Raw genomic sequence first — 27,449 nt, 5'->3', positions numbered from 1 at the left:
CTTGCAGAGAGCAGTGGGTCGCTTCTCTCTCAGCAACCCAGCTCTTACCGGAATACCTCCCCAGGAGGGACGCAGTGCTCAGCAGGCAGCCCAGCACGCCGCTGCCCTCTGGACCAGCGCACTTGGTATTTCTTGAACGCACAACCTAAACCAGATGCGCAAGCTTCTCGGCGTGTGCTTCGTGCCCTTTCCCCCCCGCCCCGGCTCGGGCTTGCAGAGATTCAGCTCCTGATCTGATCCTTGTCGAGTCAAAGCGTCTGTTGAGCGCGACCAGAGGAAGATGCGGAGGGGGAGTGCGGGATCAGCGCTGCTCCCTGAAAGAGGCATATTAATAACACTGATGCATGGCCAATTAGCAGAAGGAGCTAGGTCCAGCCCTCGAGTCTGCGTGCTAGTGATTTATCGACAGTAATTACCGAGGCACTTAATGCCTAGCTTGGATGGGAATTAATTCGAGGCCGGATAAATAATGCATTAGGGTTTATTTAGCCCCATGTGAAGCGTCGCCCCCGAGCCAGAGCTGGAAGTGGAGCGAAGTGGCGTTGGAGCGGAGAGCGGCGGGCGCGGCGATGCGCGGGGCGGCGGCCGGGGCCGGGGCCGCGGCCGGTCGCTGAGGCTGCCGGCAGCGGTGCGCCCAGCCGGGAGCATGCTGAGCCCCAAGATCAGGCAGGCCAGGAGAGGTGAGTGTGCCTTCCCGTGCGCCTCGCGTTGCGGGGAGGGGGACCGGCTGCCGGCACGGGGAAACTTGCCGGCGGTGGCGGAGAGCCTCCAGCGCTGCCCGCGGAGTGCCCCCGGAGTGCCCCCAGAGCTGCAGTGGCCGCCCCCCGGCAGAGCGAGGCTGCTGCCCCGCTGGCCGAAGCCGGCCCCCGGGAGGGCAGCGGGAGGGAGCGGCGCTTGCAGAGGTTCGGGGAGAATGAAGCGTAGGAGGTCGGGACCCATGCTTGTGCTCACCAACGTGGTCTGCAATGTCAGGGCTGAGCAGCAGGGATAATTCAAAAATTGTACTCCGTCCTGGGACTCGACGGAGCCTTTGCACCCCTGGGGTGGTTGCTGATGCTGTGTTTCTAGTGCTGAAATTCATTATAACAGCCGGAGACAGTTGTGACAAGTGTACCTGCAGCATCTTGGAGAAGCGGTTTGCTGTAGCACGTTATCCCTCCAGGGCTGGAAGCAGGAGGTGGGGAAAGTCGTTCTGTGTGAGCTGTGGGCAAGACAAAGGAAGGAAGGAAAACCTGCCCCGGGTCTCCAACAGCTGCTTTGAGCAGCCGTTCAGACCTGCGAGGTGTAGGATGCAGTGTTACTAAAGCGATCGGCTGGGGCTGGGCACATTCGGTGTCTCCGCTCCAGTTTCCCTGGCAGAGATGCTCTGGCGGTGTGATCTGCTGCAGCACCAGTTCCTCGTTTGACATGGCATTTGTTGAGCATCGTTGCCTTTTGCAGCCTAATGACAGTCTCAGAGGGGTATCTTCCCGCCTGTTGGAAACAGAGGCTAGATTAATGTCATTTAGGAGCAAAAGCAGATGCAGTCAGAAGAGTATGTAAAGAATAGGTTTTTCATCAGCCATGCCAGCATTATAAAATAGGAAAGTGTCACTGGTTCTAACTGCTGTGATTCCAAGACAGATACTTCCAGCTGAATGTCATGTTGCATCATATATATATAAGCAGTATTACATGCTAAACAGTCCTTAAAATACCAACAGCCCAGTAAATAGCTGTTAGTATCTTGGAAGGAAGAAGCTTCCTGCCATCTGGAGGTGTCAGGATCAGATATGTACAGCCTCACCCACAGTAAAGTCACATGTACTTATTTTTTTTAGTTACACAATTTTGTAGAAGTTCAGCAAGTCTTTCGTAGGTGCTGTCTCTTTGCCATCCCCCTTCTAAGGGGTGTCTAATCTTCTTCCAGTCTTTAATATATTTGTTATCCACCATTCCTGTGGGCTATTACAGCTCTGATGAGACAAGCTAAACGATGCAACTAGAGTGGTACAGGAAGTCTGTGTCAGAGCAAGGAACACAAGCTTTCACAATTGCATGCCTGCCATTCTTCCACTTTCTTCAATTCATCCGGAAGACAGTAAGTTGTATATTAATATATATTGAAGTCTAGTTATGGGACAGATATTATTCTAGATCTCTTTGGGCTACTGCTGCTTGGGGTACAAACTGTAGTTTACCTTTGTGATTCAATTTCAATTTACAGCAGTATATGTCATTTTCTCAGGGTTTGTTCTGTTTGGTTCATTAACTGTGCAGTGGTAGGTTTATTTCTGAGTGAATTAGAACTCATGAAAAGAGCTGACTTGGTAGCTTTTGAAACGTCATGAACTTTCCTACTTTTGCAATGCCATAGCAAAGCACTGGTTAACCTCTTACAAAGGTTACCAAGTAGGACCTAATCCTGCAAGGTTTTTCTATAGTTCTTGTTCACAGGAGCTGTAAACAGGCAGTGCTGAAGATGCTGAATGCTTCTTGAAGGTAAGTGACCTACCTTGCAAGGTTCATGCTCCCTGGACTCTCCGTTGGGATTGCTAATGAAGGTTCAGGTGGTATATGGTGGGCAAGCAAAGTATTGAGAAGGCTGCAAGAATCTGCTGCTGGTAGTAAGCATCAACAAGGGCAGGAGATCTGCTGCAAGCTTCTGTGTGAGCTTGGCTGACTTCTCAGAGTAGTGGCTGTTAGCTCTGCCATTGAGGACTTAGCTGTGTAAGGGAGGCAGTGTGACTTCTCTGAGCAGACAGAATGAAGAGAAGGGACAAGGAAGGATACTCTGGGTACAGCCTGTGGTTTCGCTTGAGTGTGATAGGAGGCAGCAATAAAGCTGAACCTAGGCATGTTCATGTATTTGGTATAGATTTCTTGTGGTTGAATTACCCAAACCACCTTGTGTGCATGTCCAGCTCTTTGCTTCAGCATCCCTGCATCTGTGCAAACAGGAATGCTTCATCAGCTCCCCTTGTATTTCCAAATCTCTACTGAGAATGTACCTTTAAAACTTCACTTGTGACATCTGATGCTGCCATTTTTGTTTGACTTGTGGATGGTTCTTAAGAAAGCTCCTGGGTTTAAAGACATTCAGGCTTTTGAAAATGCTGAGTCTGGACTTGAGCCTGACATCTGGGGTGTAGTTCTTAATATTTGTGAAAGGTATGGTAGAGAACAGAGATAATTTGCCTTATTAGAGGTAACTGTCAAGTGTAATGTAGTCCTTGCCGTTCCATCAGCAAGCTCACATCTGCAACTGAGAAACATGCGTTCAGAGGTACATTACGTTTTCATAAGACCTAGGAAGGTGTAAAATCTCACAGACTGAAAATCTTAATGTGCATAAATGGGCCTTCTGGAAAATCATTCATCCCATCTAGGCCTCAATGGATTTTGCATTATTTTTTCATCTACAGTGCTTTATGTACAGCAATTGGCAGACTCCAGGATTCTGAAATAAGTGACTGCAATGGAAAACATCTATTTTCAAATTCTTTCTATGTCATGGGGCATAGAAATACTGCCTTCCAGAGTGGAGGCAAAAGAACTTTCAGTATGGAGAGCAGGGAAAGCAGTTTTCAGACTACATCCTTCAGTCTCAAGGAATGCATTTTTGTTTCATTGTTTTTAAGAGATTAAAAAAATGAAACAAAGCATTTGCTCCTTGGTGTGAAAAGTCTCAAACAGGTTATACCTGCCCAGTTGCATTTAAATGTGCTAGGAAATGGAAGCTGGACTGACTACAAGCTTATGCATTTGTTTTTTAATAAGTGGTGTGATGGGATTGCCCTCTATAGTGAGAGAATCAGCCTGCTGAAATAATAGATTCTTTACAATATTCGTGTCTTCAGCACAGTCTGTCTCAGTTGTATAGGTACTAAGAATAAACTTTTCCTTACAGGGACTTTGTACTAATGGGTGTCTGACATTATGGAATTGTCTGCACTTCTCTGACTTATTATTGCTGTTTGCGGCATGCTCATACGTATGTTACAGTATGTTGAAAATTTTCTTCACAGTCATAATAATGAAACTTTTGTTTGTTTAATTAAAACTTAGAGCCTGGAAAAAGTGATGGGAGACATTTTGGCTAGCTAGCCTGCTGCAGATGAACTGGTTTTACCTCAGGTATCCTTCACATGGCTGTTGTAGAACAGTTATTTCCCTCTCTCTTTTTTCCTTCTCTGAAACTTGTCATAATTCAATTTTAATGAAAAGTGGGCTTTAGCATATGTAAAACTTTTCTAAGGATGGTGTATACTAATGCTGCCAGGAGGGACTTTAGAGGGTAAAGTACTATTATAGCCCTCTGGGAGTATGCACATTTACAATGTAAGCGTCACATGCTTGCAGTGAAGACAGCTAAGTTTTAGTATTCAATGCCTTTGCAATGGTGTCATTATATTTTTAATGAAAGTGCTGTGTGATTACAGGAGCACAAATACCCTGTATTTTAACTGCTTTCTTATGGCAGTAAGGATATATGATTGCATGATTTCTCCATCTGTCTCTGTCCTAACAATTTTTGAGCTGCTTGGCTAAATCCAGCCAGATTTGAAAGCAGAAAAGGAGTGTCAAAATATATTTCATTCCTATAAACTCAAAGAAAATTGGTGACAGGACAGAGGAAAGACAACCACATCTGTACACCTAGGGAAAACTGTCACATAGTGCTCAACAGAAATGTATGTTCTGAAAGATAATGCCCAACTGACCATCCGAGACACATATTGGCTGTCCTGTAAGAGGACACATATATTCAAGTCAGCCAAAAAGCTAAGGGATGTAGAATGTATTCGGTTGTTGGGGATGTGGAAGGAACTGGGTATTTGAGGAAGATGAAGAGACAGCATTATGCAAGTTTGAGGAAATAGAAGAATATAAGGCAGTAATCAGTAGAACTCTGGACTTCCTTAATTCTGCAGACTGAAAGTATATTATTTAATACAAAAGCAAGTTATGAGAATTATAGTAGTACAGTTTGGAATCTACATGAGCATTTTAGGGTTAGAAGTGGGCTTCTGAAACAAATCTAATTCTCCTCACTTCCTGCACTTTGGTTATGTCATGAAGGGGTCTCAGGATAAACAAGCTAGAATTCCTTTTGGATCAAACTAGGTGGGAAGATATTTTCAGGAGTGCACCTCTGCAGCCACTCTCCAGCCACTAACGGGTATTCAGTCCATAGGATCAGAACAGAACTAGTCGAGAACAGAGCCCCCTGAAATGCGTATGTAGCATGGATGTTAGTTCCCTGCTATTAACTAGCAGATCCACTCCTAATGATCTGCACTATTTGCTAACTTGGACATCTCCAAAGCTGTCAGAGTCACAAGACATTTGTATACAGAACTGATAATTTTATGTTAATACATTACTTAGGTGGCCAACAATTTACTACCATAGTATCTCAGAACTTAACAATTCAAAATTTATTTACCTTTGCACATGCCACATTTCACGGATAACCTTTACATTCTGTGGACTAGGGAAAAACCCTAGGCTACATACAAAGTCGAAGGCAGAGCCAGGGCTTGAAATGAGTTTCCCAAAGTTTAGTATATGTGAAAAAATACTGGACTATCCTTCCTTCTTATTCAACAGATTTTCACTGGCCATTTTCTGTCATCAGAACACATCTGCCTCCTTAAGAACTCACCAGTGGAGGGTATCAGCATAACAGGATGAACAGTATAAAATTGTGGGGGATACCTCTAGGAACTTTTTTTCTCTACCAGAAACATAGGGTGATTGGGGTCATCCCTCTAGAGATTCCTTGTCTTAAAGGAAATGACATTATTAATCACTTCTTCAAGACAGTCTTAATCACAGCAGCAGGCTATCAACCAGTCATGGCTTTCAGGAGTTCTCACCTATCCTGAGTTTGTCAGGCTCAGGAATCAGCTTTGATGATGATGAATGACATGTAAGGAAACAGGAATTAGGCATTTTTAGACCAGTGAAGGTGACCTCTGACTGTTAGAAGATGCTGCTTGTTCAGAGTCATATTTGGGCTGGCCAGTTAATAATTCTTCAGTATCACTGACACACTTCAGGTTCCAGGAGTTGGACCTCATCTAAGAGGCAACCTCACAACCCCAGCAGCGGACACAGGTAGCAGGACAATCTGTACAACAGGCAGAGCTGAGATGAGGTCCATCAAGGGAAAAAAACCCAGTGGTTAAAGGAGATTCCAACAAAAAAGCAGAAAAGGAAACAGTGTGCAACTCAGTTTGTGAAAAAGGACATGGCAGAGAAGAAAGTAGGAACAGTGAAATAAAGACATTTCACAGAGACCCAGAGGCAGCTAAACAGTTCTAAGTATTCTCAGACCGCTCTGTTTGCTGAGGCATCAACCCTCCAGCTTCTGACTGTTGTCCAAGTCCTCCACAGACAGGAGGCAATCCTGCTGCCTCATGCACAACAGCAGTTCACTGTCATGTTTCTATTTCCCTCTGGCATTAGGGGAGAACTGGTGGCACCTTCGCCCCAATTCCAGCAGAGACCAGCACCACGCTGCTGTAGCAAGTCCTAGACATCAGAGACTGCTCAGTGCAGGCAGCTCCTCTGGGTGTATTCCCTTCAAAATCATGCTGTGTGAAGAGCTCCCCTTTCACTGGCCCGTGAAAGGCAGAAAAGGGGAACTCTCCCATGTGTCTAGCTCCCCTCACCAAACCACAGCTTAGCACCTGCAGCCTCTTAGCTCTGCAAAAAGGAACACCAATGCCTCCACAGCCTCACGCTGCAGCTCTGGTTTGAGGGGCTGATTGTGCACACAGCTATCCCAGAGCATGTGGTAGGCCAGCACCTTGGCACCTCCAGCTTACCAGGCAAGTAACACCCAGTTTCTTCCTCCTGGAACCAAAGTAAACAGCCTTGGAGCTGTGAACTCCTCCAAACATTTCCTTCAGCTCCCGAGAGCCCACCAACCTCGGTGGGAGCACACCAGCCCCCCGGGCAGGGAGCAATCAGTGTGATAGCTGCAGCTGGCATGGCAGAGCCACCATTAACGAGGAGCCCAGCTGTGAGGGGGAGGCTCACTAACCCCTTCCTTAAATGAGTGATTCTCTAAGGCAGAAGGGGTATTTTCAGGAGTTGTGTGCTAGAAAGGTATGTAGGTAAAAGGCTAGGATGAAGTGCTGGTAAATATGATTTTGTTTATGGCTCACAGTTTGTGAGCTGGTGGAGGGAAGGAGTCTGTGAGTCACTGGGGTGGAGGACTTGACCCCTCCCTGTGGTGTGGGTCTGGGTTGGTTTCATCTTTTTGCTTTCTACGACTGTGAGATAAAGCTGCTGAGTTGAGTTTAAAATCCTAAGGCAATGGTACAAAGGCTGTGGAGGGAAGTATTGGGGCTGGAGCTGGTGCACTGCTGGATTAACTGCCCTGAAGGCAGTGGGAAGGTACAGGCCCAGGCTAGAGGGTAAAGTGTGGGGGAGAAGTGAACAAGGAGGGAGCTGAGAGTCCCTCTCACCACATCCAGCCTTAGGGAGCTGAACGAAGCAGGGAATTACTTTTGCCCCTTGGTATCAGGTCAGTCTCCTGGCGCTGTGCTGCTTTGGTGCAGGGGTGTGCAGCAGTGAGCTGTACTATTGGCTGTGTGCTGTAATTACTTGTCTCTGTTGTCCTGGTTCAGTGGCCATGTGCATATACAGAAGGGGTCAAGAAAGTGATATTTGTGGGATTCCTGCAGAGACAGGTTCAGATTCCCACTCTTGCTTTGTGGTGTGTCCCGTGAAGAAGGACCCAGGCTGCTCAAAGTTTTAATCCTCTCACGTCTGTAGAGGTGCCCCTCTCTTTCCAACATAGTATTTACAGTGTGTGCTGAATTAAGTGCTGCTCTTGGCAGTAGCAGCTTTCTGTCCCTGCCTGAAGGTTCAGGCAGGAAATCACTCTCCTTAGAAAAAGCCCTGAAAAGTTTGCAGGCACGCACCACCTTATTAAGCACAGGCAATCTGAACTTGAAATAATGAGCCATGGTCTTGCCTCCTGGAGAGGGGCAGGGCCTTGAGAAAGAGCAGTAATTCAGCTCAAAGGGTAACTGGACTGCTGGGAAGAGAACTTGTGGGGAGGGAATTAATTAAATATTAAAAAATGAAAAAGCCATAGGCTATCTAATTACTTGTAAAACATCTACTGAGTGAGTACAGGGTGAAACTGGCAGGGTTGTGAAGAGCACAGTGAAAGCACCACAAATGCTAGCAGCTCTCTCCTGAAAGGACAGTCACCTGCTACTTTTAATGCCTATATAAATGTATTCCTCTTCGTTGCAAGGTTACTACCAGAATGACTTTTTTTCCTTGCTGCCTTTCCATTTACATTCATGGTAGCTGATAGGCAAGCGCAACAGCATAAATGGCTTAATTTGTTTCCTCCAGCTCCCTACATTATGGGCAGAGGTAGTTTGAGGCAACAGTAAAGGCACTTGCAGACTGTGGTGGGGAGGGGAAACCCCTTGATGAAGCTGCAGTATGAACTATCTGGTGAGTTGGAATAGGAAAGGATCTATGCCTAGACTCTGCCCAGGCCAGTGTGTGTTTAAGGTATTTAAAACTAAGATGGGAGGGGAAAGTTGCTGCTGACAGTCCTTCTAATGTGTGTTCCTTCCACAGAGCTTTTCTGTGTGTCCCTTGTACCCAAAAGGCAGTAAATTGGTCTTTATGAAGAGCTAAAGAGCAGAGATACTAGGTCTTTGCTTGCAGTTGAAAAAAGTTACTTGTAATATCCTTCCTCTTAAATGCAGGTGTTAAGAATTATTTATGCTTCAGTAAGATGTGAACTGGTATCGAAGTTTGAAGAACAAACCTATGGTACAAGGAGCTAAACGACAAGCTGTATATGTTGGTTCTAAGGTGAGAACCGATTCTTTTGCAGGGCAAAGGATTGGGTCAATCATGGTCTCTTTGGGGGAACTATAGGTGTAGGGTTAATACTTAATCCTGTGCAGACCTCCTGCTTAGGAGGAGCCACCCTTACCTTATTAAGCGGCGACATCTTGTTACAGATTCTTATGGCTAAATAATCTAAGTTGGGTGCTTAGGTTCAGAGTATGAATTAATGTAGAAGTAAGAATGCCTTGATTTCTTCTGCCTATGTCCCCCAAATCAAGCCTAGCAGTAGGGCAAGTCACATAGCCACCTGTTGTACAGAGAAGGAAGCGGGCTTTGTTTGCACATTGAAAATAGGTACAAACAGGTGAACTGTTGGCTCAGTGCTATGCCCTGAGAAGTAGGGTAGGAATTAATACCTTCCTGATATTTGAATGAGGGAAACAAGAGAAATGTAATGTTATGGCTGAATTCGGGGAAGTTTATCGCTGAAAGTGGTCAATCCATGATATCACTTCAGTCTTATAGCCAGTTGCTGGCAAAAGGCCTTGACAAAGTTTTCTGTACTCTTGATTATTTTTTCAGTCCAGAATAATTTTGGGAAGTGATATCCCATGGTGTATGGCAGACAAACATCTTCAGTGCTCATAACATCAGTGTAAGATGCTAGTGATACTAGCAGCCACTGCAATGTCTGAATAATATGGACCATGTACTTGGCATGGCAGAGGCATTAGTATTTATTATAAACACATGGTGACTGGAGGGCCTATGACTAGCTTGAGTTGTTACACTGCAGTAGACCTACTTTTGTGCTGCACCTGTAGTGCTAAAGAGCTGCAGTATTGACCAGGACTCCACAGTACTTGATGTGGTATGAGCTCAGGGTACAGTCCCAGCTCCAGTCTGAATGTTATCATGGTCAGCATTTTTTGTTTGCTCCTCAGTCCACTATGGCTGGGAAGGCTATTAAAAATTAAGTCCTAAAGCCAAACCTGTGGGGAGGATTACAAGAGGCTTTTGCTGATTGCAGAGGGAGTACAAGGTATTCATTCAGTCTTCCTTCTGTGACCCGATTTGACTCACTAAAGTAGCAGGAAGAAAAAAGCCCTGAGAGAACTTTCTGCCATGCCAGTAAGTACCTATTCTTATAAAACGGTCTCACCTTGTCAGTGAAATGTAGGAATATAAGGCTGGATGTATCAGCAGAAGGAAAAAGTAGTGTGGGTGTAGGGAGAAGGGAGTAAGACTTCCCTCTTCTGGCAGCAGTGAGCTGTAGCTCAGCGTGGTCGCCCATGAAACTACAGAGCTTTGTCAGCAGCAGAGATGCCTTCAGCAGTACTTGTCAGGTGGGCAGTTCTAACCAACGAGATGGAGAAGATGTACAGCTTTCAAGAGATTCTGCCCAGGTTCAATGGGAGTGGAAATCTGGTGCTTGGGTTTGGGTTTGCTAGATAGTTTTGTAGTCCCACTCTGTGTGACAAGTGGACATGCTTTAAAGCAACACACCAAATGGCTATGAGCTAAGTGCTGATCTATCCTCTGAATAGTCTGCAGTGGATCCAGCTGGGAACTATCAGAGGATGGTGCAGATAAAGGGACCTGAAAATTAAAAGGCAGGCTTTTGCTGGGAGCAGGTTTCTGTACTTGGGCTGCCTGTCAATATGGTCTGTAACTCTGATTTTGCAATAACAAAGAACATAGCAGGTTGAATTTGGGGCTCTGACCTGCTAGTTACAGAGCTTACTCATGGTCAGCAAGAAGAGGAGGTAAGATTATCCTTGATACACACCCCTCCAAAAAAAAAAGTTAAAAAAAAAAAAAATTAATCTTTCTTGGTATTGAAGCTGACCTGAACCTGCTGTCTATTGGTGTAGATTAGCATAAATCTATAATGAACTGGCTTCCAGCTTCTGTGTGTCCCTTTCAGTACCTAACAAATAAATAAAGCATGTGAGTTTTACTTGAGTGACTAGTGTTCAATTCATGGAGCTTGTAGCTCTCTAACCTTGCCTCAGGAGTACAGAGCATCACCTTGTTGTTCCTTGCCTTTTGTGTTTATATTCATTGACTTGGAGAAAGCCATGCTAAATGGCATGCTTAAAATATGACCTGCAGCAAGCTACGCAAATCTACTTCATACTTCCATTTTTAGGAGGGAGAGGTGGCCACTGTTAGTGAAGAAAAAGTTGGGAACACGATGAAGGCAAATTTGAATGGTTGTGCTCTAATGTATTTTGTGCACTCTGTCATAGAGAAGCTAACTCATACTGCTGCATGAGTTTGGGTTTTTTGCTGTAGCAAAATGGCTGATACTGAAAGGAAGGCATAAGCATTGCACCCCTCAGTGTAGTATCATCTGTTGAGAAATAAAGAGCCAGTAGTTAGGGTGTTAAATGAATGATGTCTTTATTTCTTGTCCTGTCACAGACTTCTTTGCAATAGTTTCTCTTATCTGTTCTAAATGCATTTTTATTCATGCTGTACAGGTGCAGCCATGCTGCTACTTCAGATACACTGGGAGCAGTAAAACCAGAGATGGGAACACCTGGGTTCAACAGCTAAGATTTAAACTCTTCAATGAAGACAGTTACTAGTCCCTACTACTATAATATCTAAAAGCATCACTATCTACTGTCTGTTCTACCAAGTGTGTGCCTCTGTCCTTAGCTTAAGCTACTGGGTCAGTAGGCAGATCCTGTCCATTGTCTTCATTTGGAGGGGTTTGGGTCAATGGCATGCTTTTGAAGCAGATCTCCTGATCTTTCTTACCTACTGTGCTTTGGTTGGTTTTAGCATAGTCTTGGATTACTTCTGAGTAAAAATGTGCTCTGTGTGCAGTATGCTTCTATAGTCAATCCAAATAAAATCCCTGAAATAAGTGTTGTGTAGATGGTAGGTCTGTGGTATCAGCTGTTCCTCCCTACTTGTTCCACCCAGTGTGCTGTACTACTTTGTAATATAGACCTAGCCAAATTCCCCAGCTCTGCATAGAAGATGCAGGCTACCTCATCTGAATGCTGACAGTTCTCAGTGGTTTCCCACAATTCATCGTGCTTTTTAGAATAAAGTGTTTCACTTTACTAGGTGGTAAATCAGTAGGTTGGTCTGTTGTAGCAGGAAGAATCAAGCCATCGCCTTTCCATCTTGGCAATTATCCATGATCTAATGCTAGTTGTTTGATAAGACTGGCATGGCTTTATGTATTTATAGGGCACTCTTGTGAACAGCTGGCAGCAGGTTACCTGTGGGATTTAAGGTTTATTCATTGGCAGGTGCCAACCCACCCGCATATTCCCACAACCTGAGGCAGTAATTCAAATCCATTTGAAAATACAAGGTTAAACTCTTTAAATGATGATTCTGTGGAGTTGAGACCTGCTGGTCGTCTTGCTGCTGGTGACAGCAAAATAAGTTTGCGACTTCTTTGTAAAATAGGTCAGAAGTGTCCACAGGTCAATGAGGTCTCCGGAGCTGGAGTGAAAGGTCAACCAACAAACTAATGCCCCTTTACCTATATGATAGCAGTGATGGATTGCCAAAATCTTTATCTGATCTGGAGTCCAAGATGCCATGAATTTGTAACAATAGTTTGAAGACGAATGTAAATTGCTCTTCAGGAGTAAAGGGCTAAATTATCCCACTGACTATGTGGGGTTTTTTTTCATTGTGTGGGGTGGGTTGCATTAATTATCAAATAGACATGAGTTTTCCTTGACTTGTGGAAAGGCCCTGCATTAATGTGTATCAGTGTGTGCTACTGTATATGTGTTCTTTGATGCAACAAAGACAAGATGTTACCAGGTCATCTGTTAGCATATTTCACAGAAGCCTTGAACCTTTGTGTCATTCTAAAAGATAACTAAGTTTGAAGCTGATTCTTGTCTTCCTTCAGCCTGATCCCCCCCACTGCCTTGTGTAGGTGTGCTACCTGTATACTTTTGCAAAGTAACTCTGATCAGTAAGGTGGCTTTTATGGTCATATTGCACAGGTCACTGGAGTATAAAATTATTTTTCTGATTTAGAACATGCCTTATACAGAGCTGACTATACCATTTCTAAGGTGGTGAAAGGTCATGGCTGTTACCTTGAACACTACAAAGAAGACCAAGATTAATTTCTTCGTGCCAGTCAGGAAGCAACTGCCCTCAAACTAGTGTGTCTTTGCCTCTTGGTTCTGACCGTGTTCTGTAAATGCTGTAATTCCACTGTAAGTGGAAGACGGGTGTAGTTTTTCTACATGTTCTACGAAGGAAATGCTGAATGCTTGTTGAAGATTGAGGCAAAGATTGGAGTCATCTCTGCTGACTCTGGAAAGGCGATAGGCAACTTTAAATGTGCGTTGCTCTGCTTGAGCTTATGGCATGGCAGGGCTACACAGCTTTCAGTACCAGATGTGGTATGTGTAGTACAACAGTGTTGTTTGGGTGTGTTAACCTGCTAGCTAGCAGGAAATCTTGCCTCCCATTCTGCCAGGTACTGTCAGTGTACCCACTCTTAAAACATGCTGGTATGGAGAATTCATGCAGTCTAGTTTTATTCTTCAGAACTCCTTGGTGCATGTGCACCTTCTGCAGTTCCCTTCTCTTTCGTTTTTGGTGGTGAAAGACCACTGACTGATGAGGCAGTGCAAAAAAGATAGGAGATAACAACCTTGTAAAATAGCAAACATCTTGAAAGCAGAACCCTCAGCTATTGGTCTTAGGAGTTCTGAGAGGGAATGAACCTGTGCTCTGGAGACAGGGTGCTCCTTCATGAACAAGTCTTAGTTTCCCAATCCATTTGGGCTCCTTTTTGGGGATGCTGATGCATCTTCTGCTACAGTGTATAGTTTATTTCTTGTCAGAATCCTTCAGGCTGGCTCAAATTCTTTGGCCATAGCTGTGCTCTGTAGCTGAAATGTGCTTTTTAGTCATTACCTTGCTATTCAGATCTTCTGTCATCCATCAATTTGCTCTTTCTGCTTAAAAGGCTGTCTGTGCGGTTGGTGTGGGATTTTTTTTTTTGGTTGGATTTTTTTTTTCTTTCCCTTTTTTTTTTTTTTTAACAGAATGTGTCTTACCTGTATGTAAATATCTATAATCAAAGTTTCTGTCCTTCAGGTAAGGACTGAAAGGTATTTTACCCTGTATGTACAGCCAGTTTCTAACAGCGCTTATCCCTTGTCTGAGGGTGAAATTATACTAGTTTATGTTGGATTTCAGATTTATGAAGTAGCCTTCAGGAATGCAGTTGTTCTCGCAGGAAGTTAATATCAAGTAAACATTTGTACAAACAGATCCTTCCTTCAGACTGTCAGAATCTTTTCTTGGCAAGCCTACCTGCTTTGGTATGTGCAGTCTGGTATCCCAACCATTGCAGAAAATACAGGTTACTAAACAAACATATGTAAAGCCAATTATCTCCCTGCTTTTTCTTCAGTTGGGCAGCAAGGTTACAGAACTACTACCAGTATAATGCATGTATGGTTTCTCTTGGAAAAAGCTATGGGTTTCCAGACCCATTTATTTTTCCTTTCATTTTCTTCAGCAATATCTGGTGGGTGGCCATGAAGAATGATTTTTCTAGAGTAAAACATCCTTTCATATTTTTATTTTGGCTAAAAGAAAAACAAACCAAGGTAAAGAAGTAGAACACAGCACATTGTCTTGGTCTATAAAATGTTCATAATAGACAGGTGTAGCTTTATTGAATAGAAGTAATGGAGCACAACCTGCTCTTGTGGTAGTGTTTCTGAATGTGGTGTCCTCCAGGTCACAAAATGTGAGCAGCCACGTGGCTGTGTAGCAGCACCCTTTTGTCTCTATACAGATTGCTACTCTATTTGGCTTGAGGGAACTCAAAGCCCTTGACAGTTTCTTGTAACTGATATCCTTCCAGTTGCCTAAACACATCTCATCACCAACCACTTCAGACATTCTGCCTTTATTCTTTGCTTATTGTGTTTCAAGATGCTAAATTCTCAGACTGTGTTGAAGAAGTGTCTTGGTTTCATTTGTGCTCACTGGCTGTGCTATCTTAGCAATCAAATCCAAACACAAATGCATAATAGACACAGAAAACAAATCTAAACCAAGTATTTTATTCCCGATGATCTGGTGAAAGGACATGCAGTATCTTCTTCTAAGGCATGTGACTCTTGTGTTTTCAGTGCATCCATTTTTGAGGCAAAGTTTGAATTAAAACAACTGAGAATATTGTTTATAGTATGTGAAGCCACTTCCCTTTGTGGCTGGTACATTAAACAAACACCATATCAGAAATAATACATAGTGTCACTATGTCATTAGACTGAAGAAACACTAGAGCAAAGTGCCTTCACTGTAGGACAGTTTGTCAGCCAGAATAAGTTATAATGGCTATATTGATTTAAGCTAACTGCCTATGAAACTTCAAAAGAGTACAACTTTAATTGATATTGAGTTGCATTGACTTGATTGATTTCCATGTCCCTGATTTAAGTAGGTACTTGTTGATTGCTCAGACCTGTAGTGATATGCAGAGCTGTGAGCGGCAGAAGGAGAGCAGGAGAGATTGTATAATGTTGCCAGGCAGTATTGAGTTCAGGAAAGGGGGATAGTATGGATAGGGAAGAGAAGAATTTGTCTCTTGTTATGTGCATGCTTAGGGTAGAAAATAGATGTGATGAGAACAGGAATGTGCATGTTGCTTGGAGGCAGGTTTGGGTTGCAGGGGAAGTCTTGTAGAAGTGTATGGTGCTCTGTTAATGGGGCAAGGAAGAGAAATGGAGAAATAGTAGCTTTAGACAGGGCTGAGTTGGGATGGGGATAGGGATTGCTATCTCTGTAAGGAATGGCAGCATGGCCCCATCCGATTTGGTCCATCTGCTCCTTAGGATAATCTTTGAGTTTACTATTAAAGACGTGGCAATCAAATGTGGGTTTTTGGATGGGGAGCTTATTTAGTGTAGCCCGGGCATTTGCACAATGGGTGTTGATTGTCACCCTGCTGCCTTTACTTCGTATTCCTCCTCCTATCTTCATCTAGATATGAGAACTTCCATATGCCGGTGTTGCTTCTGGTCACAAGAGTATTTTCAAGGTCTGCAATTCTGGTTCTTGCCTTCTAATGATTTGCCATCCCCCAAAACAGGCTTGCCTCGTTGTTAGTGCTACCTGCATGGCCAGCAAGGATATGGGTCTGCCTGGTCTGTTGTAATCTTACTGTGCTGTAATTGCCTTGTTTCCCTGCTTCTGAGTGGGTATGTGCTGTAGTTGGCATTTCAGTACTGCTGTGCTATGCAAATGAATCCTAAACCTTTTTCCAAGGAGAGCATGAATCCTTTCTACATTGATTTCTGTTTAGAACTTATGTGTATGGCTGAATCAATAATCAGTTAATGAAAATGTGAAAAGCAAAACCAAACTGAGTGGTATTGAAAAGGCATTACTGGATCAGAACTCTAGCGCGTGTAAAGTACTTGCTGAGTTGTTGTGAGTGATTTATTGATTTGTTTTCTTCCTTATGCTCTGCCAATTCCATAATTCTGTCAAATAGATGAGCACTAAGAATATGTATCTACCATTAAGAATCAGGGGCTTGATGTACTGGGTCAGATTATCAAAGCAGATATTTTGATCCAAGTAGTGTGAGATACCTGCTGCTTTAAAGGCAGGCTGTGCTTATTTGTGAAAAGTTTCCTTCTGACCTCTATGCAATTATTGTATTCCGTGGAGTATGCAATATAAACATAATAGCCAGCTAAACATTTCTATCTGATCCATGTTGTTGACTTAGAGATGAGGTTGCTAAGTATCTCCTAATGAAATTAACTATTATAGTCATGACTAGAAACTCTAAGGAAATAGAAATCTAAGACAGCATGAAGAATTAACAACCATTGCAACTAAGACATGGTGCTGCTTAAAATAAAAATATGAAGATATACATTCTCCAGTGGCCAATCACGAAAGCCTTAACTCTTCACTCTAATAAATAATTACTAGGTAGAACTGTACAGATAACACCAAAGGGTGTGTGAGCAGAAGTAAGAGATAACATACTTAGGGTTATTCAAAAGCTAGATGTTTGATGGCTTTTTTTTGTGAGGTCTGTGTTGATATAGATGTTAAAATAAAGGTAGCAGATTTCCAGTTAAATAAATCTAATTTCTTTTTAGGAGGAGATGTGAAGTAGGAGAGGGTTTATGTAACTATATGCAAGTCAGGAAAACTGGAAGCTGCTAGGAGTTGCATGTTTAATCTGTAGAGTGCTGAGGTGCTTGACTGTGGAGTGAGGTGCTTACTGAAGTATGGATTTTGGTATTATTAGATTAATTGGTTAGGTTAATAGCCAAGATGTTGCCTAAGAAACATTATAGTTCCATTTGGAGAAGCAAATTCCTGGGATACTTGTTCTTGTAATAACATACATTGTAACGTGAATGTGGAAAAGAATCTGGGACAGGATCTTGGTCCTTGTTGTAAAATGTGGCCTGGGACGGGGCAGAGGCAGTTCCTTCAGCTAAATCCTTATGGGCGTCTGCAGTAGAGATTTCAATGTGAAAAGACTGTTTTCTTACTACACGCATATGAAATGGGATCCACCATTTCTTGGCAGTGGTGAGGGGCGGGGGGAGGAGATGAAGTTGTTCGGGTATGTTTTGTAAAATCATCTGCTAGAGGGCACTGTGTTGCCAGAAAGGGATATATTAAGGCATAAGGTTCTTGGCTTCATGGTGAAAAGCTGTTCTTTATATATTTTGTTGGAATGAAAATGCCTGTCTGTGAGAGCTCAGACTAGAGTGGGTAAACTTAGAGAATAAGCCTGGATGCATCAAAGCCTGATTTTAAGTGAATTCTGTATTAAGATTTTTGGTGTTGTGTTGTTTTGTTTTGGCTATATAAAAAGCAGAATTGGAGACTGCTGGATTGCTTAAGTGAATCCAAAGTTTGCTGGTAAACTTCACTAATGTAGGACTAATGCTGTATATATGCTCAGGTTAAATTCAGCAAGGTATTTCAGCTAAAAATAAGGGAAGTGTTATTCTGAAAAAGCTATGATACTGCATCAGGACTTCTTATAACATTTAAACTTTTAAATTAAATTTTAAAGTGAAACTAAAACCAAAATAAAACCTTAATTTCTTGCAGCAGGAAATAGTTATAGGTTGAAACCTGATTTCTCTTCACTGAGGCACAAGGCAAAACCTGTTATTCACAGTTCTGTTGAGAGTAGCAGAAATTACCTTAGCAGTTCAGAGAAATGGAAAAAAAAAAAAAAATCCCTTCTGCCTATCAGACAGGGCTTTCACTGAGTCTGAAATTTAAGACTAACAAACTGATGCTACCTTCTGCCTATAAAACTGGGAAGTCAGAGGCCAGTCTGAGTGCCTACTGGATGGTTACAGGAAAGGTGAGCAGATTTTTAAGCCTGGGTGAGGGGGAAGTATATGATACCATAGAAGTGGAGGTTGCTGTCACTGAGACTTTTTGGTAATGGATGATGTGGTACCATTCAGATCTGCCCTCCACTGACAGAAGTGTTTAGTATGTAAAAGTGCTGGTTTTATATTTCTTTATGAAGCAGAACATGATGGCCTGACTGCTAGGTTGTGGGGAAGGTCAAAGTAGATTTTATCACAGACATGAATGTGATTTCCCTCACTGGATTACACTGAGGAGGCTCTCCAAAGATCTGACCTCAGTCTGTTACCTGCCTATCCTTCTATTGCAGTTTGCTTCATGAAAGAGAAGAAATAGGATCAAGTTTAATTTTGCTATTGTGATTGTTTTTTAATTTTTTTTTTTTTCATTCCCAAACCACCACCTGCACTTTATTTTTCTTTCTTTGGCATATGTTGTCAGTTCCATCACTGTGTGGTGAGGCACCAGAGTCAGGTGGTAACATCAAGGCCATATGTTTTAATTGTCTGAACCCAAAAGAGGCAAAACTAGACAGTACTTTGAGAGGCAGAGGGTTGCCCTTTGTTGTGACAGGCTGAATTAGCTGTAGCGTATCAGGGATCCCTGAATAAGAAGCTTGCCTGTTTTTTAGCTGCAGCAGTTTACAGTGTTAATGTAAGACATCAGTGATGTAGATTTACTGGTACTAGCCTGTAATCTGTAGCCCTGTTTCAAGTGGGCAATTATAAATTGTGCTTTAAGTTAGCTGAATGTAGAAAATGGGAAAGAACGGGATCATGTTAGCACTAACGAAGGAAAATGGCATGAGATACTAAACAACTATTATTACAAGATACTTCATAAATCCAAAGGAAGTAGAGGTGGAAAAGACCTGTGAGGTCATCTAACCTATCCATTCTGGAGGACTGGCTTGCTGCCTGCAATATATAATCATTATCTGCTACTCCAGACTAGCTTTAAATGCCCCAAGCTTCAGTACTCTTACTGCAGGCATGTGGGAGAAGAAGAGGAAGGAAAGGGCGATAAATTTATTCTGAAGCCTTTCCTGAGATTTACATGGGTTTTTTTCTCTCTATTTTATCTTTTATTTCTGTTGTGTTTTTCTGCTTCAATGTCAGAAAGCCCTGAAGAATAAGGTGACTTTAATCATTCTGGATAGCTATGTTATCTATATGTGACACATCCCTTTTTGAATTTTTCTTTGAATTTTTTTTTCCCTGCGGCAGCTGGTTTCACTGGCTAATCACCCCAGTAGTGGTAGTGTGTGGAGTGAAAATATTTTCTTATACTCTTTCCTTCCTTCTTTTCTGTCCCCCCTCACCACACTTACACATCCTCATTGGGTAAATATCCCTTTAGGGGAGAGCAATATCATTATTTCCTTGTAGAGCTGGAAGGCAGTAATGACTTGCCACAAAGAAAGGCAGTATGAGCAGTGGAGCCTTAGTGGAGGTATCGTGTCGCTTAGAAGGTTGCTGGAGGGAGCAGTACCAAAAAGTTGATGTTTGTCTTGTGTTTGACTGCCATGAACTTGAATGTACACCCTGAAAAACATGTATGTACTCGAAGAGGGAGCATGCATGTAATGGTCTGTCCATGTCTGAGAAGAAAGTATGTAACAGTTATTTAGCCTCTCTGTGTGTTCTTATCCGTATTTCTTTGTTTCATTTACTCTGTAATTGCTTTTTCAGCCCGGTCAAAGAGTTTGGTGATGGGTGAACAGATTGGACCTCCCTCCAGACCTTCTTCTCCAAACCCTCAAGAGCGTGTGCTCAAGTGTGGCTGGCTGAAGAAACAAAGGAGCATTATGAAGAACTGGCAGCAGCGGTGGTTTGTGCTGCGTGGGGACCAGCTCTTCTATTATAAGGATGAAGAGGAAACTAGACCTCAGGTATGACTAGAGAACTGTAGGGCATATTGGTTGCGACTTCTGTGTGGGTCACAGTCACTGCTTTGATTGACAGCTCATTTCAGTTGCTCTCTGTCCTAGCCAAAACCATACACACTTAAGGAGGCTCAAAGGCAAGAGACATTGCAGGGAGACTTAGCTACTACCCAGACAAGTAGTAGAGCTTGGGAGAAGTTTAGAAGGTGTTTATTTACCCACTAGGGCATGCTGACCTCCAAATCTTAGTATGGTCATCTATGAGACTGGAGTTTGACAGGAAGAACTATGGAGTTCCAGATTGCTGAGGCAGGAGTGAAAAACCTTGCTTAGTCAGCTGGGACTCATTATCTCCCAAATAATCCATTGTTAAGCGGAGGTGAGCCAGCTGCTTAGGGCTAGCTTGTGTGGGTAGAGTATGTAGGTTTTGTTACATGTGAGCATGCAGGACTTGAATGGGCTGCAATATGTGGTTTAGTGTGTTTTATATACACCTGGGAGTTACTGCTTTTCTATGTAAATTTTGAGGAGAAAGAATTTATGCAAGGCCATGTGCTGTCTATGTCTGGAAGAAGGAGTACGTGTCTGATAGCAAAAACTAATTTAACAGACTGGGGCACAATGTGACCTTCTACAAAATTAAACGGTCTGAAGTTTGCCTTTATCAAAACTTTTAGACTTTATGGAGCATGAATGAAAGAGAAGAACACTTTTCCTGGTGGAAACCACTGGTTAAGTCCTGCTGTGCAATAGGTATTGGACAGTGTCATAGATCCATCCTGAAGTAGACTGTGGAAAGAAAACGGACAGAGTAAAGGGAGAGGATCTGAATGTTTAGGAGCTAGCAGAGAAGATAATTTAATACCAACCACTAAATGTTAATTGAATAAATTGAACCAGAGTAGGGCTACTTAAAATGGTAAGTTTAGATCAGCTGTTATCAGTTTGTCCATGGGACAATTGTGTGCAAGAAAGCTTTGCAAAGCACGTTTATTCTTGCAGAAGACTTAGGAGATTGTAAATAACTATGTGCCAAGTAGCTGTAGGGCAGTTTGCTGGTGATAAAGGATAATAGGCAGTCACCATGCAACATTCCCATGGGCACACAAAGTCTTTAACTTGCAACTTTTTGGTAGTGAAGATTTTAAACAGTTTTTAATAAAGTGAACATTGCACAAGTATGTCTCTCAAGCCAAATATTAATTAATGGAATTTTTTACTACTTGCTGCTTCACCTGCTTTTTGTGAGTGTGTTGCTGGTCTAGCACCAATTTCTTACAACTAAATATGGTTCTCTAAAAGAAGCTCTCAGAGGACAGTGTTCCTGCACCTAGGGTGAATGCAGAGCGGAGGACATTTGCAATTGTCAGTCTGGACCCGGCACTAAATTCAAGATGATTTTCTGTTTCTGACCATTCTATATCTACAGCATTTAGTGGAGGTATGTGCTGTGCTACAGGATGGGACAAAGCTTACAGCTAAGATGAAGAATTTCTTATTCAAGTTCTTCAATACGCCTGTAAAATATTCTTGCAGTGTTTGAGCTAAGGGCTTTCCTAGTTGCTGTAGTATATTATGCAGCATATTTCAAGTGGTCATTGTTTTGACTGTCAGGCCTCTAACCAGAGTCATTGAACAGAGGGAATATAACTGAATAAGCCAGACAGTGTCCCTGTACTGCTGTCTCCTGATGAGTCAGTACAAGCATTACAGAGTGACAGACAGCCTGTGTAATATCATTACCATCCACACGCTCATTATAGCCTACTATTAAACTGCTTGATACAGCTGCATGCTTAACTCTTACACATAAATTTCATTGTAGAGTGAGAATGGAAGTGAATTTTCCCCTGTGAGCCTGACACATGCATGGTAGATGCATGAGGATGTTGGCTGCATCTTACGCCTTGCACTTACCTAATCAGGAATTTGATCCATCATTATGGATAGCCTGCTGTGTGAAGGCTAAGAGGCTTGAACTCGATGGTGTAACCTGTTGTTGCTCAGGACTCTGCAAGCAACAGTTGGATTTTGCACTTTTAAGACAAGCACCTTATCTTTCTATACAGGGCATGGGGAGAGCTGGGCACTTCTGAACTGTATCAGTGAACAAGATGAGGAAGGAGCTGCCTCAGTCATGCTGGAAAGGGTTTCTTTAACCCTGTCCCTTTTGGGGGACAGGGTTGCTGTGCATTTATCACTGGGGAAGCCAATTTGTATAGGGTGATACAGGACCACGTCCTGACTAATCTTGTAACAGTTGCAAACTAGGATTCACATCTGACTTCAGCTAGGACTGTATGCATCCCACGGGTGAAACGTATTTTTGGAACCTGTAGATAGCTATTGCTTGGGATTCTCTGGAATGAAGGGACAATGATACAGGAATGCCCACATGGCTTAGGAAGACAGCTGTGACCCTGGGAGATCTTTGTTACAGGCCATGTAGATATTTTCATCAGTTGATATTAATCCCTAACTTCCTTCAGCTCTAAAGATACTCATGCTTCTTTTAAATCTTTGTTTTAAATATTAAGTATGGCCTGAAAGCTTGTATGCAAAAACTAAATCAATAGCTTCACTAAAATTCCCATTGATCTTCTGTCTACTTGATTATTTATGTGTATTCTGGAAGAGGGTCATATTCTTATTGTTTATCTGACAGAGTCGAGTGAGATTTATGCCATAATGTTTCAAAAGAGAAACCCTAAACAATGTCTTTTTGTTTATGGATGTTGTGTTGCCCATTTTTATGAAAAGCTGTGCTTCTAGGTCCATAGAGGGAATTGTAGATATTCCTTCCTTGAAAATAATGCTGAAAAGATGGAGCTGTAATCTAATGACAGGAGAATGGCATAGATTTACTGGAGTGAAAAGGAGTTATTCTGCGGTCTTAATGGGTTGAGTACTGTTGAAGGTGTGTGTGTGTTTGTGTGCCATATGACATAGTTGCAGTTGCACAGTCCACTTTATCAGACTGAGTTCTGTGCCAAAGGTTAGAGGGTGAACTTGCAGCCATTGCTTTTCCTGAGTATCTTCTCAGGTGCCCCCATGAGGAAAGGGGGAAGGGAGGACTGACCTGCAAAGAGCTTTTGATGCTTCTACTAAGTCTGTCAATATATTTGTGGGTTTTTAAAGTAGCTTTGGGTTTGTTCCTATTCCCAGAATAGGAGGTAGCATGCGCTTCTCCCCAGTTTCCAGGGGAACAGAAGTTACTCTGCAGCTAATTCATTAACTTTTCTTTCAGTATTGACTTGGTATGATAAAAGGCTTTAGTGCATCTGCCTTGGGCTTGAATTTTGCACTCTAGAAAACAGCAGAATTTTCTAGAATGTGTTCTAGCCACTGGACTTTAAAGATGATGTTGTAGGTGATAGTTTTCTGTTCCATTTTGGAATAATTTGTGATGCATCTGCAACTTTGTCATATTCCCTTTCCAGTGTTTTCCTGTTATCTTCGGAATGCCTTCAGCAAGTCTTCTAATTTCAGTGAACTTCAAAGTCAAAATGTAGGACAATAGGATTGGGAGGGAAGAATACTGAAAGTTTATACTGTTCTGTTGACTTGTTTTTCCTCCATTTTAAAACTCACAACCATTCTAGATAAACCACTCAGTATGGACTTTGCAAGTACCCTCCTACATTGTGTCCTTCCACAGTTTTACCTTTTCAGTAGGTAGGGGACAGGAACTGAGCCCTGACACTCTGTTCTGTGGCACTACCTGGAGAGCCTACTAGAGGATTAGAACAGACTCTATTCTAGTCAGTGAACAGAGATAACAACAATGTGATCTCCACACAATAGACTTTATAATGGGACACTCAAAAGGAGAAGTGAGAGTAGCAAGGCAGCTGCATGTGTAATATGAAGGGGGGTCATAACACACAAACTCAGTGAACATTTTTATTCATTACACTGCGTACCTGGAGAATACTCACTGAGGTTGATAATGGGAATTAATTAGCTGTTAGTTAATACCTAGTAATAGTGGGACATTTTGACATTTTTCCCTCTTCTCCAAGGGGTCTGCACGAGCCTGCACATCTCTGTCCTCTCAGACTATCCACAAGTTTTCTGAGCATGTCTTGTCAGTAAAATCCACCTAGTGGCTGGCTGTTTTCTTTTTCCAATCTAGGGTGCGCTTTGCAAGGTGAAGGAGCAAAGCTGTACTAACATATGAAACAGACTGGAATTTCATCCTTCTTCAAGTTATTGTGGAGATTATTGGCTGCTAATGAAGAGGATTTTGTTTTGGTTTGAGTTTTTTTGCCAGCAGAAACAGACAACACCTGGAAAATCTTTGAAATATGAAGTGTTCCATCTACTCCATCAGCAATATGCAGGCTGGACTGTTGCTGTTACTCACACCTGTAGGTGCTCCTGTAACCCTCTGGTCCAGTGTGATTTGTAGGTATACCTTGACTGAAAAAAATTGTTACAGCCTTAGTTTAGAGGTTTCTTGACATGTATTCAGCTTTAGAAATCTGCTGTTCATTTCCCAGTACTGACTTTAGAATTTTTTAAGGGCTGCTATTCACAAAATGTTCCCCCAAATACAATCTAGTTCCAGTAGTGTTAGTGAGAAACTTCCCATTCTTTTCCAAAAAAATGCACTGTGACAAAAATGGACCATTGCATAAATTCAGGTGGAATCTTACTCGAGAAGGAAGTAAGGTTTTTGTTTTTATTTGGAGAGGTGGAAATCTGAGAGTGTCAAGAACACAGGAGAGATGAATATGAAGGTGTGAGTTGTTTTTTTTCCTCTCAGAATCTGCATTCACTTCTTCCTTTATTTCAAAAACAGTATAAAGTATGCAGAATGTTGATATTGCTCTGAGCCTAAGAAGAATGTAAACCAGCAAAAAGAGCAGGGGTGCTAGTGCATTAATGGTAGCCCAGGCTAGATATCCTGCTAATCTCTCCTGCCCTTAAAATCTACAGAACAGTCTGAAGCTTACACAGCTCCAGAAAGTGGCTGTTTTATTTATAGTGTTCTCAGATATTGATGAAGCTTAGGCACGCCAGATCCTTAAACTTTTTTTCCAGTGGTCTAACAACAGACCCTTTTCCTGTCACTTGGAGTGGAGAACTGATTGCATAGCAGTAATTTTGCAAGTATCAGGTTGTTAACTGATTGTAGTAAGAAGTGCATGGGCTTAAATGATAACAAGTCAAGTAACTTTTCTTGAAAATGAGTGATCTCAGTGCATCCATGGTTAACTACTACATGTTGTTAATACTGTATTTTTCTTTCTTTTTTTTTTTCCCTCCATATGCTCAGTGGCTTTAATTAACGTGATCATTCCAGAAAAAAGGCTAGTGTTGAGGTTCCTATGGAATGAGAGAGGGGAAAAGAAAATTGTGTTCTTAGCATTCACTACTTCTCCAGTTGGTTTCCATCTTTAAAATGTTCAGTGGTTGTTCCTCTCAACCGCTGACACCAGTGTAGCTGTTCTGACATTTCTCCAGCCTGAAATATGCAGAGTACATATCCCGCGATGGCTTTGGATGTGATAGTCTTCATTCTTCTGCCATTGAAATATAACTTAGATGCAAATTCTCTTTTTTTTTTAAAAAAAAAAAAGCACCTTTTTATTTATGCAACTCTTTTTCCAAGATCTTGAACTAATTCTATAGGCTCAGGTTCCTTTTGTGGAAGCAGCTGCAGTTACAGGGACATTGTCAGTATCTTATAGCAGAAGAATTGTGATGCAGACAACTTAGTTGTTAGATTGGCATAATGCAGCAAACTTGTAGTTGGGTATGTCCTGTGGCACGGTAGATCTACTTTGTGATCCAAAGTGCCAGTTTGAGAATGAGTCTCTGGAAAGGATCATTTGCTGTGGCTGGAGTGACAGGTTGGCTTTTTGGCCCTTGAGGTTTCAAAGAAGTCTTGATTATAGCTGATGCAGGAATGTCTGCTTGCCAGCAAGTCACCTTTTTCGTCTATTATTGACACAGCTATTATTGAGTGTCTAGATGATGAACAACAGAGGTAAGGGAGCTCTTCTACAAGTTCATTTTTGTGTAGCTCTGGGAAAGTTCTTCACAAACACCTACAAAAGCTTCCTCTGACATTTTGCTCTCTATTCCTGGCCTGAGATGTGAGGATCTGAGACAACAATTGACTTACCAGTTGAACTGTGGGGTCTATCCTTAGCCTGCTTCAAATATGAGGCAATTTGACTTCTATCTCTTTCACTGAGACAAAGGCTAAGTTACCTTGGGCTATTTGATCCTTAGAATTCGGGGTCAGAGATAATTCATTGGTATAAAGCTGTTGCAGAAATTTCTTTCCATGTTCAGCTAAAATCAAGATGTTCATGTAGGTAGTTTATTGTCCTTGGCCTGGAATTCAGAAATGCATACCTGAGGGCAGATTTGAGCCCCACTATTCCCCCTCCTCCCATCTTGTAAACATCTGTAACAGTGACTGAAGTGCTGTGTTAAAGGAAATGGTATGACAATTAGGATGATCAGTGTTCTGGCACCAATTGTGTTTGTTGAACCACTCAGTCAAGAAAAGGAAGCTTTCCACTTACGTTTCCTGTGTCACAGCTTTTCTTTACCAGAGCCTGGTACAGGGCAGGACTTCTCAATTGGTCTTTTTAGGGAGGACTACAGTAATACCTTTCAGGTATGAACACTTGTCCTCTTAAGATTCTCCCTCAAAGCACCAAGGCCCCAAAAGGGAGCAAGGTGATGCTATCATCAAAAATTGGATTTGAACCTCTGGCTTATTGGAAGGTCTATAACCTACTGCCAGCCCCTTGAGCTGTTTAGCCATCTCAGGTTCCCAAGGCCTGAGGGATGGAGGGGGGAATAATGTAGTCATGAATTGAAGTTTATTTCTGAGGCATGCTTTGGCATATATCAAGTTAGACCTTGGGGTATTTAAACTTATTTAATCCGTCATTAATTTACTTTCCAAGCAAGATTGCTAATGCAGTCTGAGTGGCTGCTAGACAAGGACGCATCAATCTGTTTAAATTTAGTAATGGCTTTCTACCAGTGACAGCAACTGTCAGAATTGATACACCCTCCCTGCTAAGATGAATTGGGTTTTTTTTCTACCTTGTCAGCTCTGTGCCAGACAGATTGGACAGCTGTGAGCTAGGTACTCCATTACCCTCTGGAGAAGCGTTTCGTCCCCTGAAAGGACTGGTTATATAAGACAGAAGAGCTCAGCATGATTTGCTCACGTGTGGAGAGAAATGCGCAAGAAGCTGAAGATCTTTGCTATATATACACCTATGACCTAAAAATACTTCCCAGGGATGGGTCTAGGTTGCAGGGTTTTCTTGCTTTTATAGGTAGAGTGAGCATCCCTCAATTTATCTTTCTGAAAAATCATTCTTCTAGT

General features: G+C 42.4%; 1 protein-coding gene across 2 annotated transcripts in view; it reads left to right on the top strand.

Annotated features, from left to right (window-relative positions):
- The first annotated feature begins 267 nt into the window (after positions 1-267).
- Positions 268-27,449, top strand: part of ARHGAP22 (Rho GTPase activating protein 22) — a 162,332-nt gene continuing 135,150 nt past the window's right edge. For both annotated transcript variants that reach the window (XM_069796549.1, XM_069796548.1), the window contains exons 1-2: positions 268-680; positions 19,893-20,092. In XM_069796549.1, coding sequence (XP_069652650.1) covers positions 647-680; positions 19,893-20,092 — 234 coding nt within the window. In that variant the 5' untranslated portion in view covers positions 268-646. The remainder of the gene's footprint in view (positions 681-19,892; positions 20,093-27,449) is intronic.

Source organism: Haliaeetus albicilla, chromosome 11 (assembly GCF_947461875.1).
Source record: "Haliaeetus albicilla chromosome 11, bHalAlb1.1, whole genome shotgun sequence".
Taxonomy (NCBI): domain Eukaryota; kingdom Metazoa; phylum Chordata; class Aves; order Accipitriformes; family Accipitridae; genus Haliaeetus; species Haliaeetus albicilla.
The sequence above is the reverse complement of the archived record's forward strand: the minus strand, read 5'-3'. Positions and strand labels throughout refer to the sequence as shown.